Here is a 15591-nt window from a genome sequence, read left to right on the forward strand (position 1 = left end):
TCAAACATAATGTTTTAACAACTTATATTTATGCTTAATCCAACATATAATCTTAAGTAATATTTATTTCATAGTTTTTCACCGACTCGTCCAGTCTCGTCCACATACCAAAGAAAAAAATAACATTTTTGAAGTTAAAACATTTTCATGTAATTTAATCTTATACTATATCATAAATCATTTGACAAAAACTCTTAAAAATCATTTGTTATGCATGAAGTACTATATATTGATGTATATTACTTAGAATTCAAAATTACAAGTAAATTATGCATAAGTACAACTTATTAAATCTTCATGTTTGAATTCGTGTAACTAACTGCGGATAAACATAATCAAATATAGGATAAACATCTCATTTTAAAATCTAAAATATAATTAGAATAATTATCAAGTTCTAACAAAATAATTAATTATTATATTTATAAAAAAAATAATTATGCATAAATACAACTTACTAAAGCTCCATGTTTGAATTCGTATAACTAACTGCGAATAAACATAATCAAATATAGGATAAATATCTCATTTTAAAATCTAAAATATAATTAAAATAATTATTAAATTCTAACAAAATAATTAATTATTATCTTTATAATAAAATTATATTATCAAACCAAATATAAATTACTTTGTTATTGAACCTAATTAAATTATAATAAAAAAATTAAACTAAAAATACACAAAAATAAGAAATTTTAAATAGTTAATTTGATATTAATATCGATATAGTTTTGTCAAATTTTATAATATCTTCAAATTTATATTTTATTGAAAAAAATACATCGTTTTTTCAAAATCACATAAGGACCATATTATAACATCGACTGAAATAAAAAATAAAATAACATATTAAAATCAAGATGTATTTCACTGCATTGCGCGAGTACCCTTCTAGTTTAAAATAATATAAAACATTTTTTTTAATTGAAATGTAGTTTAAAAAGGATACTAGTTAAAATAAAAAGGATTGTGTCTTAATTTTCTCCAAATCATCAGGATGACCAATGAATAACGTCAAGAGACAGAAACAAACGTTTTCAACCATAAAAAAGAAGCTGACCAATTTTCACTTTGCAAAGCAAGTTTTCCAACAAGTAGTTAAGAACATAAGGCTTATTTTCCTTTTCTTTCAATGACCACCCCTTTTTGTAACTGCACTTGGCACAGCAATTGAAGTCGGTCAAAATGCGCATAAATGCGCATACGAGGTTGTCGTTCGGCTCGGCTGTGTTTGGTTATATATATATCCTCAATCCAACCTACACTTCCCGAACCACGGCTCTGTTTCTTTTTTTTTTTTTTCAATCTACAACAATCTCTCTCGGCTCTCCTTTTGAGCCCCCAATGTATACATACACAAAACACTCACTCTGTTATTCACTTGTTCGAGTTTTTATTCTATCCGTTGATAGATGCCCGAGGCTTTTAAGTCGGGCAATGATCTCTTTGAATGATGGCCGCAACTGTGGCTCCCTGCACAAATAAATAATAAGTTAGACCTAAAGGGTATGTATTCCCATTAGAAAGTACAAAGTTATGTTTCGCAAACTAGCCGATAAACTCATCGCCCTAAAAACTACTGGTAGACAAGCTAGATGATGATGTAAAATTACCTAGAAAGACAAGTTAAAAATTACTCGGTTCTATAATAAGCATAATTAAAAAAAAAGTGAAAAAATGCTCCGGGAGCTTATCGGAAAACTATTTAAAGTAGCTTTTCAAACATCAAAGAGTGTTTTTTCAATAAGCTCATAAAACAAACTGCCTTATCATTAACAAACAAGCCATAATGACAAAGAAGGGGGGAAGACAAACAATCTCTAGAAGGCAATGATCCTAAAAGCAAACAATCAAAAAAGAAGAAACAGAAAGAACGTAGCTTAATATGCATAGTCATCGTAACATAAAGATCCCATGATGGTCTTCTACGTTCTGTAGGCCCTTTTAGATCTAGACTCACTATTGTAGAGTAAAGTCAAAAGGTATGGCACCCCCTTCCACTTTTGAAAAAAGGAATGAAACCAAAATGACCCTTGTGTAGTTGATTCCCTTTGCAATGCTTCATAGCTGATCAGCAGCATAGTGGTCAAGGAAGGATGTTCAAAATTCAATTTGATATGAACATGTTATAATTTGCATATTTAATTATTTCAACGGATATGGAATTACTGATTTTGGATTCGGGATTCTGAGATCTGATTGGATCCAATAATTTAACAAGTATTTTCTTCTAAAGGAAGGGGCTGTATAACATTGACCTTCCTCCAACCTAGTAAAGAAATTGTGCACCTGGACATGGCACTTTGCAGGTGACCCATCCTGCCTTGAGGTTATTTAGAATGATAATCTTCTAATAAATTTTTTAAATGCACGACTTCATGACATATTAAGAACACTTATGCCTTCGGGTGGGATATACTATGTGATGCTTTGATTCTTACATGGGGATATAACCGATCACATTCATATCTATTTACATTCTACATCTATGTTGGATGTTCCTACTATTATAAAGCATAATACCAATTCCCAAAAACCGACTCCTACGGTTAAAGAAGAGATAGTCATAGATAAGTATTTAATGAATTAATTAAACAAATTATTTACAAAGCTAATGTTTAATCATCTTAAAGCCCATGCAATGAATATATATATATATATATATATATATATATATATATGTATATGTATATATACATACATATTTTAACAAATTTTAGTGAAAAGTCGTATATACTTTTGAATATCTACACAATTTCAACAAATTTTAATTTAGTATTAGAAAAACATTATTGGTTAATTGTACTTCCACGAATTTGCATGTAGCAAAAGCAACTAAAATTGATGTCATCTGATAGACACATGACTTTCATTAAGGTTAAAATTGTATGTGAATTAAGTTGTTGGTAAACGTCACTAGAAGAAAAGACCCGTATGCTACTAGCATAAAGATAACAGGTCCAAAACCCAAAGTTGACGTTTTGAATTTCACAAGCCTGGATCAATTTTTTACGATGTTCATGGACCCAATTAATCTTGTTTGCAGGCTTTCTAACTAGTTTAGAGAAGAAATAGTAATAAAGACTGATTGTAAGAACAGACTTACGGATGCCAACAATCACTTATTATCCGTGCAACCACAGGATCAAGATGCTCTGGAATGTCAAGGTGTCTGAACTGAAAACCAACAGCACCAACAACCTGCATTGAGTTCATTTCTGTCCAAGGTATGCGCAGAGTTGCCAACTCCCATAAAATTACACCAAAGCTATATACATCACACCTGCAAACCAGTCAAACATTTTTCAGCGCGATATAAAAAGATGAATGCAAACACATACTCAAGCCTAAGATTATCAATGTACAAAAGATGCCTCTTACTTCTCGTTGGACGGTTCATTCCTCAACACTTCTGGTGCCATCCATTCAGGCTGCAATACAATGGCACACCATCAGTACAACAATGTAGTAATTTCCTAACATGACATATTCCAACCCCTTCCCCCACAGCTAAATCACAACCATTATCCTTGAACAAAATCAACGCTGTTTCATTTTTATTTATTTATTTGCTTTTTAGGGAGTGATGATGGTCTTAACACAAATGTTATAAAGAGAGAAGAAATTAGAGGAAGTCGGATAAAGGGTACAGCAAGTATGTGTGTACAAGAGACGGAGAGAGTAAAAGTAGGATAATAGCATGTGACACATGATTGTAGGATAATAGCATGCAACACATGATTGTAGAAAGAGCTTACAGTTCCAGCAGTAGATTTTGAAGAGAGAAAGGTATTGTGTTTCATGCGTGACATCCCAAAATCGCATACCTGCATGCATTAAATATACAAGACAACTAAATGTCAAAAATCCCCTTAGCATATGATCATGGCTGCATGAGCGACACAAGAGTATGATTCTAAATTTGAAACTAGGTAAAACAGCACAAAATTAAATATGACGCAGAAAATAAGCCTAAGCAACCCAAATTTATCATGCTAGTAGGGAAACACTAACCTTAACAACCCAATTTTTATCAACAAGAAGATTTGGTGTCTTCAAATCCCGGTGCACAATAATTGGATTGCTAGTGTGCAAATAGTTCATTCCCTTGGCCTACAAGCATTTCTTGTAATTATAATAAAGAAAACTAAGAGATAAATGCTGAAGCATAATACTGGAATCAAACTTCTACCACATCAAGAGCCATACGCATCCGCCTCTTCTCATCAAGTTGGACATTAGATCGATGCAACAATTTAAATAGACTACCCCTGCATAGAAGCAAACAGGTAAACCAGGCAACATGAGAAATGGATAAATATGCAATATGCTCCAACTGATGTCAAGAAACAATAAATAAAAGAGTCGGGTATTCAGTCAACGATGCATATAAGTGCTTCATGTATAATTAAAGTCAATACAATAATGAATGTGCCCTGCAACTACCTTGGGGCATTATGATACTATCCTGAGCATGTTAGCATTATAAAGCAGCATTAAAGAAAAAACCAAAGCCCTTAAAAGGAAACAACGAAAACAACATGAAATATGAGGAGAAGTAACTTGATGCTAAAAAGAAGAGAAATCAATAGAAGATGAAACAGAAAGGGAAAGAGGGGATAATCTTCATTATTTGAAAGCATTGCCAAATCAACAAGATGATACTCTGCAATATCAAGAGGAGAGACCAAATATAATTCTAAGGAAATTGTTTTAATGCAGAACAGAAGGCACCCAAGAACAAATACTAACCGAACATGATGGAAAAAAAAAAGATTTGAAGTCGTAGGCCAATCTATGTAGCTCATGAAATTCACTAGTAACAGTCCCATCCATATAGCAATCATCGAGCACAATTTTGCAAAGAAATAGCCCACTTGTTTCTAGAGAAGAGAAAGATCTTTACCACACCACTTTAGGGGGCGGGGGTGAAGGGGGGGTTTACATGCAACCGAGGCAAAGTTGTTTAAAAAAAAACCAGATATGGGACTTCCCCTTACTATTTATAAGATTATCAAAAGCCCCTTTTATAGTCATAGGCCAAATAAAGTCCATTTTATTTTGTTTTTTTTAATTAATGCTAATGCTTTCTTGATTTGTTTCATTATTGTAAATGTATTTATCTATTTCGAGTTTATAGATCAGAGCCAGGAAAGGGTATGGTAAAGTTCAAGAATTGCTTCTACTCCCCCCATCCCAAAATAAACGTGTCATTTCCCTTTTTTGCCAAGGTTTAAGCCAAAATAACCTCTTTGCTCATTCGTACAAAGAATTGATGGTACTGATCTCAGTTCAAAAGTCCCCTAATTGGGAGTCCAAAAGAATGGAATTCTGGGGTTCTTGGCGTATGCTTACAGCCACGAAAAATATCATCGATTATTAATCTTATTTAATTACTAATGCTTACACAGCTGTATTCACCATTAATACATTAATACTACATCTATTTATGTGTTTTATGGAAAGAGCAGAAGTATCATTGTATCAATGAACTACAAAAGTATAACTTACAACAAGGTTGATGCATCATGCATTATAATTCAATGATGTAGCTCTTTCATCCAATAAAATTGAATCATTATGTGTTCTCTTCTGTACATAGTGTTTTGATTATAACTTCGTATTTGAGTTTTTGTTGGAAACCCAGAAGCGTCGATTTTCAATCTTTAGCCCGCTCTATGGAATCCTTGCAGAGAACCATTTTGCAGGATAAACAATGGAAATGTGCTGGATGAAAAAAAAAAGTCCCTTCCGCAAACTCCTAGACCATTATCCTGTCTAAAAGTCATACATAAAATAAAATATTCACAATACCAACCAACAGGTCCGATTAATATAAACTTCCAGACATGCATGTTTTCGCCATACCCTAAAACTTAAACAACCATCTTTCTTAATGTGCTTCAAAAAATGAAGGGCGAGTATCAACTAGTATGAACCAACAAAAGTAGCAAACTGGAACAGATTGAGTCCAGCAAATAAATGGAACCAGATTTGTATGATTACGTTATTGGCTCCAAATATCTATATTTTAAGAAATCCTTTCTGGGTTCAATTTGATAGAATGGATCAATTCCAATACTTTGGTTTGGTTTTCCTCTTGAACCTTTCATAGAAAAACATCAACTTTCAAAAAAGCTCAGCTTAACTATTGTTCAATGTTCTTGTGATTTATCATCCACAATTTATATGAGCTTCAAGAATTAGTTGCTGCATTTTCAATTTTGTTAAAGCAGATTACCCATGATATGAAAAAAAAAATAGACAATGCAATGAAATTTTATAAAGACCATCTAGATGTATATTGTCTCTAGTTCTTGGTTAGATGTGCAAGGTGATGAAAATTTAATTCTATACAAGCTTCCTTATGTAGAACCTATATCCATTCAGACATCTTTGTCCAAACAGAACTTATAAAAGAACAAAAAACAGGCCCAGTTTAAGGCACTTTTGACTTGACCCAGACTACACAAAGATGAGAATAGATTCTCAGACAATTTTGCATGTTAGCACCACCAGTCCCTATTAAGTTGTGATTGAGTGGACAAACAAGTCCTCGGATTCCCTAGTAGACAAATCACAAAATGATAGACTTTATAATTCACTGTTATCCTCTTAACGGCTAGGCTTTTCCTCTAGAAAAGGATATAATACTTGAATAGATGCTTATACTCCAAATGTCAGTAAGCAATTCATCAAGTACATGGGTTCTATAAACACGAATATCTGAGGCTAACAATCAACAAGCATGGTTTAATTCAGCCCTGAGCCATCGAACAATATAATGAACTCGACCTGTTGTCGGTTCTACTTTTCCCAATTTTAGGTTTTGGGCTGACCCAATGTTAACAATGATGATAGTGGTAACAACAATGAAAATAATAAATATTTTTTTGAAGTAAAAAATAATAAACATTAACAGATGGGGGATTTCAGTGTAAGAGATAAAAAGGATATGTTAAAAGTAGAATTCTAAATTTATAATCGATGAATAGTGACACGAAACATGCCTGGAAAAGAACCTAGATGTCTTGTTGGGAACGGAGATTTCCTTGAGACTGTTCAAGTCCAAATAAGAAAAACTTCTTGGATTAAAAAAAGTAACCAACTTTGATGACAATTACAGGGCGGTCAGTGATTGTTGTGGGCCCTTCACTTGCATTACATTGATGTTGAAAAAATTCCTTTATTTCTGGTGGAATTTTCGCTTCTGTGATTATAAGTTAATTGCATACTGGCCAGACCCAGAATAGTGTTGTATTTTCATATCCACATACACTCAGTTAGTGCTGACCACAAAAACCTTCATAATTCACACAAACACATAACCACTGAAAATAGCATATAAGTAAGATCAAGAAACATAAGCAATAGAAAACACTGAAAATGGAGATTTCGTATTACTCCACAAAAAGAAAACAATTATCTCAGAAGTAGTTTAGTAAGAAACAAGAACTCAACCTTGGAAGAAATTCTGTCAATATGGAAAGATTTGGTGGATGAGTAACTGCTCCCATGAAAAGAACAACATTAGGATGTCTCAACCTCAACATGATCTCAACCTAGAAAACAAAGAGCTATGCACTGAATCAAATCCTTTTATAAAAGAAACCCACATTGTAATCGTTAAATGAGACAATTAAAAAGTTCGGGCACTTACTTCGCCTTTAAATTGAGTGAGCGCATCGCCTGAGATATCTTGGTTCATGAACTTCTTCACAGCCACCTCCTGTCAGCAAATATCAATCACTAAATTGAAGTAAAATAGCACCAAAGCAGTCCACCTTTCTCCAATTTAAAAACTCATGATATAGAGGTACAAAGAAAAGTGAGTTGGCATTTAAAGACAATGATAATGCTACTTCCAACCATATATTTTTGCATCTTTGTCTCAGAAATAGATTGGGGCATGATCAGTCTTGATAGAGCTTATAGAACGAAAACTAGCAGAACATAATGATCAATTTAATCAACTAAACATAATATCTTTCAGCAACACCCTGTTCTAAAATACTACAACTGTTCCAACTAACAGAACTTGCACTACTATTGTAATACAACAAAATGATAAAAGATTTGGATGCATCTTACAGTTCCATTCCATTCTGAACGATAAACCTCGCCATAGGAACCTGGAAGAAAGGGAATAACATGTGATTATTACGTGGAATAATATCTCATGCACACCTCACACCCTCTTGAGGCATAACTTAATAATACAAATTTCACAAATGAGCTAATTGCCAACTAGAAGAATCCAATGTTTCACTAATTCTAAGCAAAACCATAGCAATATTTTGTGAAATCTGAAAATGAGAAGCATCTTTAAATAATCACTTCCAGCATGACAAGCGCATCAACTACTAGAAAATTAGTTAAGCATATGATTGGCTGGTCAAACTGTCATTTATTACAAGCTAAACTTCGTAAGCACTTAACAAGCATGCAATATCATTTTGAATTGTAATAAAGAGCATTAATGTACAACAATGTTTAAGATGAAGGTCCTTTACAGATTGTAATGTTTTCATTTCCTTCTGCAGAACTTTGAAGGTGGTAAGGTTTAACATCGTCATCATAAATATTGGTTCCTAAAAAGCTGCAGACAAACGGAGAAATTGGACAGAGTTGAATGTGGTCTAAATTCCTATATATTTGACATTCAATTCTAGCGTACATGTACAAGTCTTCTGTATATATTCAATGATTCAAAGAGGCAAAAGGTTCCAACAAATCAGAATGAATCCAAAGTCGACATTTTGTGGAACATTAAACTAAAATGCATACCAAAAATAGAGGCAATGAAAATGCACGGTACTAGAGCAAGGGGGTTATTTTGAATGAACTCTACTAAGCACGCCCCTCTATCCCAAACTGACTTAGACATTTATGGAGGATCAGGTGTGGATGTTTGTATAACATCTTGTTCTCAATTTGGCTGCCTGTTCAATTCTAGGCAATGGTTTTTTCTTTCCTTATAGAGCTTCTTCTATTAAAAGCTTGATCTCTCTTCTAAGCTCTAGCACAATTGGAGAGAGAAAGAGAAACAAACACACACACACAAAAGAATTGAGTAGCATCATAAATAATCAATTAATGACAAAATACTGAATTAAAAAACAATAGTAGACACATTTAATCGAAGAATAAGTATATAGACTATAGTAATAAATACTTCATAGCATGTCTGGCCTCACTCACTTTTAATTTAAAAATCATGAACCCAGCACACACTTCTATATCTAGTTAAAACTCCATCTCAGGACTGAGAAGTTTACAATCGGTATATCTTAATCAGCCTCAGTTTTTGGACTTGCACAATTCAGCCCAATGCTAGATAATTGTCAATCATGTGTTTCAGGTTCACAATATACTTTTACATAAAATGGATACAAGTATATTCTTACCGATACCAATGCGTCCTCCAATCTGAAGATCCTCCCATGGAATTTCCCATTCAACCTCATCAAGGCTAATCCCTTCCCTCTGATTGCTGCAAGATGTATAGTGGCCAATACGGGACGTTTCCACCAATTTCATGTCTGAATGTTTGCCTTTTCTAGTATTATCTGCTCTTGCCTCGTTTATCAGGCAAGGTCCGCCACCAGCAACACCATCTCCATATTGTCTTTCAATAGAGTTTACTGCAGAGGACACTTCATATTCATGACTTTGCTTCACAGTTAATACTTATGAATCCAGCATACATAAATCAGCAAAATTCTTACCAACTGCATGATCATTCATGGCATCTTCACCAGTACTACCATGACCATGTACAAAACCAGCACTTGTCGATTGAGATGGTAAAGTGTATCCAAGATTATTTTTATTGGACATCAATTGTTGCTGTTTAGCTGGTAACCAGTTAACTCCAAGCTGGGAATTGTCATCAACATTGTTAACCTCAGCTGCAGTAAAAGATATAAGATCCTGCTCATAGTTAGACATGACTAGTGGCGGGCCATGCTGAGCCCCAACATTCAACATGTCAGTATCTAGCAAATGAACTGTCTTGCACACTTCTGTCTCTCCCACTTCGTCGTTATTTACATCAAAAAGTGAATCAGAAGATGTGCCACCACTCTTTGACAACACTGCATGGAGTTTTTGGGCAAATTCTGGATTTTTTGCAGCATTTATGACACATTTGGATACATCATTAAGCTGCAACTTCTGTGCAGGTGATGTTCTTCCACCACCACCTGACAGGCCTTCGTGTGACCTGCCGAGAGCCGGAAGCAGTTTGCCAAAATCACTCTCAAACCTCTCAGTTTGATTTCTCTCCACAGCATTTCCGCCCCTGCTGTTCAACTGTGAACCTATAATAGATGTTACTGTCAAATCTGAAGTGCCAGCTTTGGCAAAACCATCAAGTTCAGGCGTAACTAAAATGGGATCAGTGCTTATATCAAGCAGTGGCAATGTATACCCAAAACTATCAGAACCTGCTGCATCACGCCTGATATCTAGTTCAATGCTCTGAAGGTTACAACATGGCACCTCCACAGGGATTAGTGTACCTGGAGCACCCATTAGATCAATAATGTATTCGCTGCAAAAACGAAACAATAAGCTAAATTATTAGTATTTACCTCTTTTCGAAAGTATAGATGTATGTACTCTACCTTTTAAAACTACAAAAAAAAACTATTGGTGGTTGATAAACAGTGAGTTGGGAAGGCAATAGAAGTGTGGAAACAAATCAGCTTCAAAATGATGCACGCATCACATCTAAAGCTCTGATACTTAAACAAGACATAACAGAAGGTCAAAGACTACTGGAGATGTAATGTCTACCTAACAAACAAAAAAAGAACAGTAAGTAGCACTGAAGAGCAAGTAACAACGATTACACAGCCTTTCCCATTTTAATGAAGTAAATTTATAGGATAGGAGCAACGAGAAATAAAAGTGGATTGTGAACTCATTTTCGGATTACGTTTTCCCTTGTCACATAACTTTTCTACAAATGAACCCACAGTTAGCTTTACAACAGAAAAGGCAAAAGCACCTCTAACAAACCACAACAGCACTTTTGGTTGATGCAGATCACTATCTACGTCTAACTCACATGAAAACTAACACCCGTTCCTAGTACCCATAATTGTAATTATATAAGCAAATTATAATGAAATTGGACATAAAGATCAGAAATACAGCATGGGTGTAGAGACAGCCAGACACACATGTACCTGGTATGTCTCATACATATAACGTATATACACCTATAATAACAAACATGACACATGCATATACATAAAATAGTCTGCCATAAACATATGTATACCTACACATGGATACACACACACATATATATATGCTCAAGGTCTGTTCCTAGTGTTAGGGTATAGAAAATACAGGCATGCAAATACCTAAAAAAGTTGCCATTAAGATCTCAAAAGACTACACATACATGTGTATACACCCTCACATGCATAAACTAACAAACAGGGCACTGCATATACATGTGCTAACATATTTATCTAACACCAGAGACTGGTTCCAATGCTACGATGTAAAGAATATGCATACAAATAATAAAGTTCCTATAATAATTCAAAAGACAACATATATGTACACGCACACGCACATGCACACACATACAGATACATATTTCTATTTTATAGCATCTGCATAAGCATCTGCTGAAACTGATTTCAAAAAAGGCATGAACACCCATACCTCCCATTATCAATCTTAATCAAGTTCACAGCTCCATCATCAGTGCCAGTATAGTAGCTCCCTTTGACCAGACTACATGCAAGGTTGATCTTATCAGCAAGTACCTACCATCAAATGTATAGTTTTTTATGCATATCAAATATATAGGTTTCTCTAATGCACATCTAAAATATAGTTAATGTGCTTGAGAAAGGCAAAGAAGTACTATGTTGTCCAAAATATTCACCAATTCCATTTTGAGATGTCTCATTGATTCAACATTTCTTCCATGGGAAATCTCACCCTCATAGTACCTATTTGTCCAATCTAAATCATTATAAAATATTGATGGTATTAACTGCTCCATGAACTTCCCCCCATTGTCATTATTTGAAGGCATTTTACACATTTAACTGAGTCAAATAGTTCTATGTGCCAAGTCAAACGTTGTATTTTCTTTGGTGCAGAGAGTATATGAACAGACAGAAAAGAACAAAATGATATGCTTAAATCATCCGTTGCAGCAACAGTTTAGAGCATTGTATTACAGACCTCCATGATACGATCTTGAATGCTTGATTATGAAATAGAGAAAGGGTCGATACATAAAGAAGATATACAGATTGAACTTTTTCAGTGGGTATATGTTTTAAAATCAGTTAACTCTAAACTGAACCTCGCTAGCAGCTATCCATCTGCACCAAAACTATACTCTACGCTTATCAGACACCTTAAATTTAAGGCACAATGATATAATGAAGAATCACTTTGAAGGAAGATATAAGACAAAAACATAGACGATATTTTTCTATATAATACAAACTATAACTCTTTACTTGCTACTAGAATCATATGATAACCAACCAGCTAAATACGTGCACCTACTTTATAATGCAAGTATGACCAGCATGCCCTGGGACTCCAATGACAAAAGGAAAAGGAGACAGGTTATAAATTGCACTGGGAAAGAGATCTTATTTCTCTTGATTACATGACCAAAAAGCACTTCAGCAGGGAAAAATAAAATAAAAGAAATAAGTTAGATGACAGAAGGACTAAAGACATCTAAACATATGGTAAGCATGCATCAACTTCATGCAATATATATTATGTTATGAGATATGTACAGAGTAATGCACATGTAACCAACTTAAAAACCAAAATTTTGAAAGGAGGCAGAGCCATAAAATGATAAAATACCTTAAAAAGCAAGGCCCGGTGTCGGGAAAGTCCACAATCAATACAACCAAGAGGAAGTATGATAGTTTTATGAGTGTTCCGTAATTCATAACTTCTAGTAGTCCACCTTCTCAACATTTCATCTGCATCACTAACAGGACCACCCATTTGTGCAACAACAATATTAGCAATTCTCTGGATTACCCTACTTATAATCTGGCTAGTCCCAGAAGCGTGGCATTCCAGTGATATATTTGAAACTCTTTCCTCAAGGAGCTGTAGTTCCTTATCAATTGTTCTGTCGACTAAAATTACTTCAAAATCAACATTATCATAAACGGTTTTGGCTTGAAGATCCACTAATGAGGGCATTTTCCCTTGTGTGACTGAATTTGAAGTAATCCCATACACATCGTAAAACCCATCCATCACTTTCTCGTCATAGTTTACAACATTATTACTCTGCAAATACCAAACACAATCATTAATCACATACTAAATGCATCATAAAACCCATTCATCACTTTCTCATCGTAGTCTACATCCAAAAAAGAAACAAAATCCCGAAGTCCAATTTTAGACTCCTTTATAGAACAATTCGGTGCTTAGCGCTGAGATAAGCTAAATGAATGCTGAGCACATTCAAGTTCATATAAAATCTTACTGACCGAAACACTTAGGTCAAGCATAGACTTGAAGAAGTGAATTGCAATTACGATTAAATGCAATGGGTTGAGGTAATCTTACAAAAGAAGAAAAAAGAGGACTCGGAAAATTGAATATCTTACCCAATATCGAAGCGAGAGAAATTCAATGAGAGATTCCGAAGGGGAACATCCCAAACTTCTTTGTTTAGCGGCTTTAATTTGTGCAGTTTCAGCGTCGGGTTCACGCGCCTCAGCGGATCCCGATGAGACACTAATCGCGAGAGCAAGCTGCATCTGAAATTCCTCCTCGAAGAAATTGAAATCAACGGCGGAGGAGTCGTTGTTGTCAACAACAGCCAAAGAATCAACGGTAGGTAATGGAGAAGGAGAAGAGGAGGAGTGAAACTGCGTTGTGGCTGGAGGCTGTGATGGCGTGTCGGTGGCGGCCAATCGGTGGTTGTGGTCGTTGAAACCACCACCGATGTGAAGCTTTCGCAGCAGATGCTTCATCTTGGACATGGATTCGCATGGAAAACACGGTATTGCAGGCAGTTTCTCGCTGGAAGGAGGTTAACCTGCGCCACACTTGTTCGTCAAGCTACCCTGTGAGAAGGGGAATTAAATTAACCGCTCCAATCCATCTTCCTCACCTCTTCCATTTCTTCTCATATAAATATTTTTTGTTGTCAATAACTCATTACCTTATAAAACATTAAAGTAAATATCATAAAAACTGAATTTGAATTTGTTTTCACCATTACATCCTAACCTAAACCTTCCTTAAAAATTCCTCAATTAAGTTATCTCACATGAAGGATATTTTAGTCATTTTAATCATTTCTTTTTCATTTGTATAGGTTATGACCCACCTTATTAACTTACACAGCATATATGTATCCTCATTCTTCGGCAGCCCCTATCCTTCCTCATAAACCCAAACACAAACGATCTATCTTCGATCCCTAATTGATCAAGAACAACAAACACTTATTTCGTTGTGTTTGGGTTTTCTTGTTCGCCAGTCGGTCGCTAATGATAGCAAGGGAAAAGGAATGAAACTGAGGTCACTAGTGATGGCCTTGATCAATTTGCCATGGGGGCCTTGTTTTTTTGATTTTAGGTTTGGCACACATTATATGCTTAAGTTTTTGAACTGAACTAACCATAATCGGCGAATTCATAAACCTAGAATGAAGAATCCAAGGAAAACCCTTAACAACGAAGATGGATTATTTTTTCATCTACATTTCTTTAATTGTTTCTTCGGGATTTTTTTGATTAGTGGCAAAAGATTGGAGTAGAAGTAGAAGTAGAGGGCTAGGCAATATCGAGATTTCTTCCAAAGTTAGTCATCGTTGCTTTTCATCACTCTTAATATATGGAGATGACGGTGGAATGTCACCAATAGATATGGATGTCGTCGGAGTAGGGGGCGACAAGCAGTGGCGGATGCAGAAAAATATATTGTAGAGGGCATGATATAAGATAAAATAATAATTAACTTCAATTTCATACAAAAATTATAAAAAATTACCTCTTACAATTGTGCCCTACGACTCTTCATCTTTTGAAATTGAGTAATTACATCATCATTTGAAACTGTGAGAAGTGCTTCTTTTTCTATAGTACATATCATTGTAGCATTCAAAAATTCATCACCGAATTTGTTGCGCAAATCTGATTTCACAATCTTCATAGCAGAAGAACATCTTTCGACTGTTGCGGTAGCACTGGCAAAACCAAAGCCAACTTCAATAACCGATATACTAGAGGATAAGTTTTATGCTTTTTTGTTTCCACTAGCAATCTAGCGAGCTCGGCAATACCACTCAAATTGGCAAATCTTTCATCTTGACGCACTATCAAATAGTACATGTTAAGTTGTTTCTCAAGAGTGATCCTTTCCATATGACTAAAATCTTGAGGATACAACTCACTCAACTACAATAAATCTGATACATTGAACTGCAAAAATGAATCGCATAGACTCAAAGTTGCTATATTTTTAAGCAATTCAGTACTTACCTACTAAATCGATCCCCAAACTCTTGAATTTGTATATCCACAACAGTGTTGAAAATATCAAACTTGTAATAAT

At 34.8% G+C, this 15591-nt stretch overlaps 1 protein-coding gene across 3 annotated transcripts; it reads right to left on the reverse strand.

Annotated features, from left to right (window-relative positions):
- Positions 1 to 987: 987 nt before the first annotated feature.
- LOC112528943 (serine/threonine-protein kinase EDR1-like) lies at positions 988 to 14104 on the reverse strand. 3 transcript variants are annotated; one of them, XM_025139996.1, is made up of 15 exons: positions 13635 to 14104; positions 12868 to 13308; positions 11689 to 11792; positions 10452 to 10558; positions 9732 to 10325; positions 9411 to 9647; positions 8095 to 8135; positions 7664 to 7732; positions 7465 to 7565; positions 4196 to 4274; positions 4018 to 4116; positions 3762 to 3830; positions 3385 to 3434; positions 3110 to 3286; positions 988 to 1476 (listed from the first exon to the last, which is right to left on the reverse strand). In XM_025139996.1, exons 1-15 carry the CDS (start codon positions 14010 to 14012, stop codon positions 1377 to 1379), a joined length of 2646 nt encoding a protein of 881 aa, XP_024995764.1. In that variant the 5' UTR covers positions 14013 to 14104; the 3' UTR covers positions 988 to 1376. The 3 variants fall into 3 exon arrangements, with proteins under 3 accessions (XP_024995764.1, XP_024995763.1, XP_024995761.1); XM_025139995.1 differs by having other exon boundaries at positions 9732 to 10558; positions 11689 to 11777; XM_025139993.1 differs by having other exon boundaries at positions 9732 to 10558.
- Positions 14105 to 15591: the final 1487 nt, after the last annotated feature.

Source organism: Cynara cardunculus (genome assembly GCF_001531365.2).
Source record: "Cynara cardunculus var. scolymus isolate 2C chromosome LG 16, CcrdV1, whole genome shotgun sequence".
NCBI classification, from domain to species: domain Eukaryota; kingdom Viridiplantae; phylum Streptophyta; class Magnoliopsida; order Asterales; family Asteraceae; genus Cynara; species Cynara cardunculus.

Bases quoted from the DNA above. Each gene is read 5' to 3' on its own strand.
- LOC112528943 (XM_025139993.1), bottom strand. From the start codon at position 14,012: ATGTCCAAGATGAAGCATCTGCTGCGAAAGCTTCACATCGGTGGTGGT. The intron at 4,117-4,195 runs GTAGAAGTTTGA...AAATGCTTGTAG, and splicing joins TGCGTATGGCTCTTGATGTG to GCCAAGGGAATGAACTATTT. The intron at 3,435-3,761 runs GTAAGCTCTTTC...ATTGTATTGCAG, and splicing joins CAAAATCTACTGCTGGAACT to CCTGAATGGATGGCACCAGA.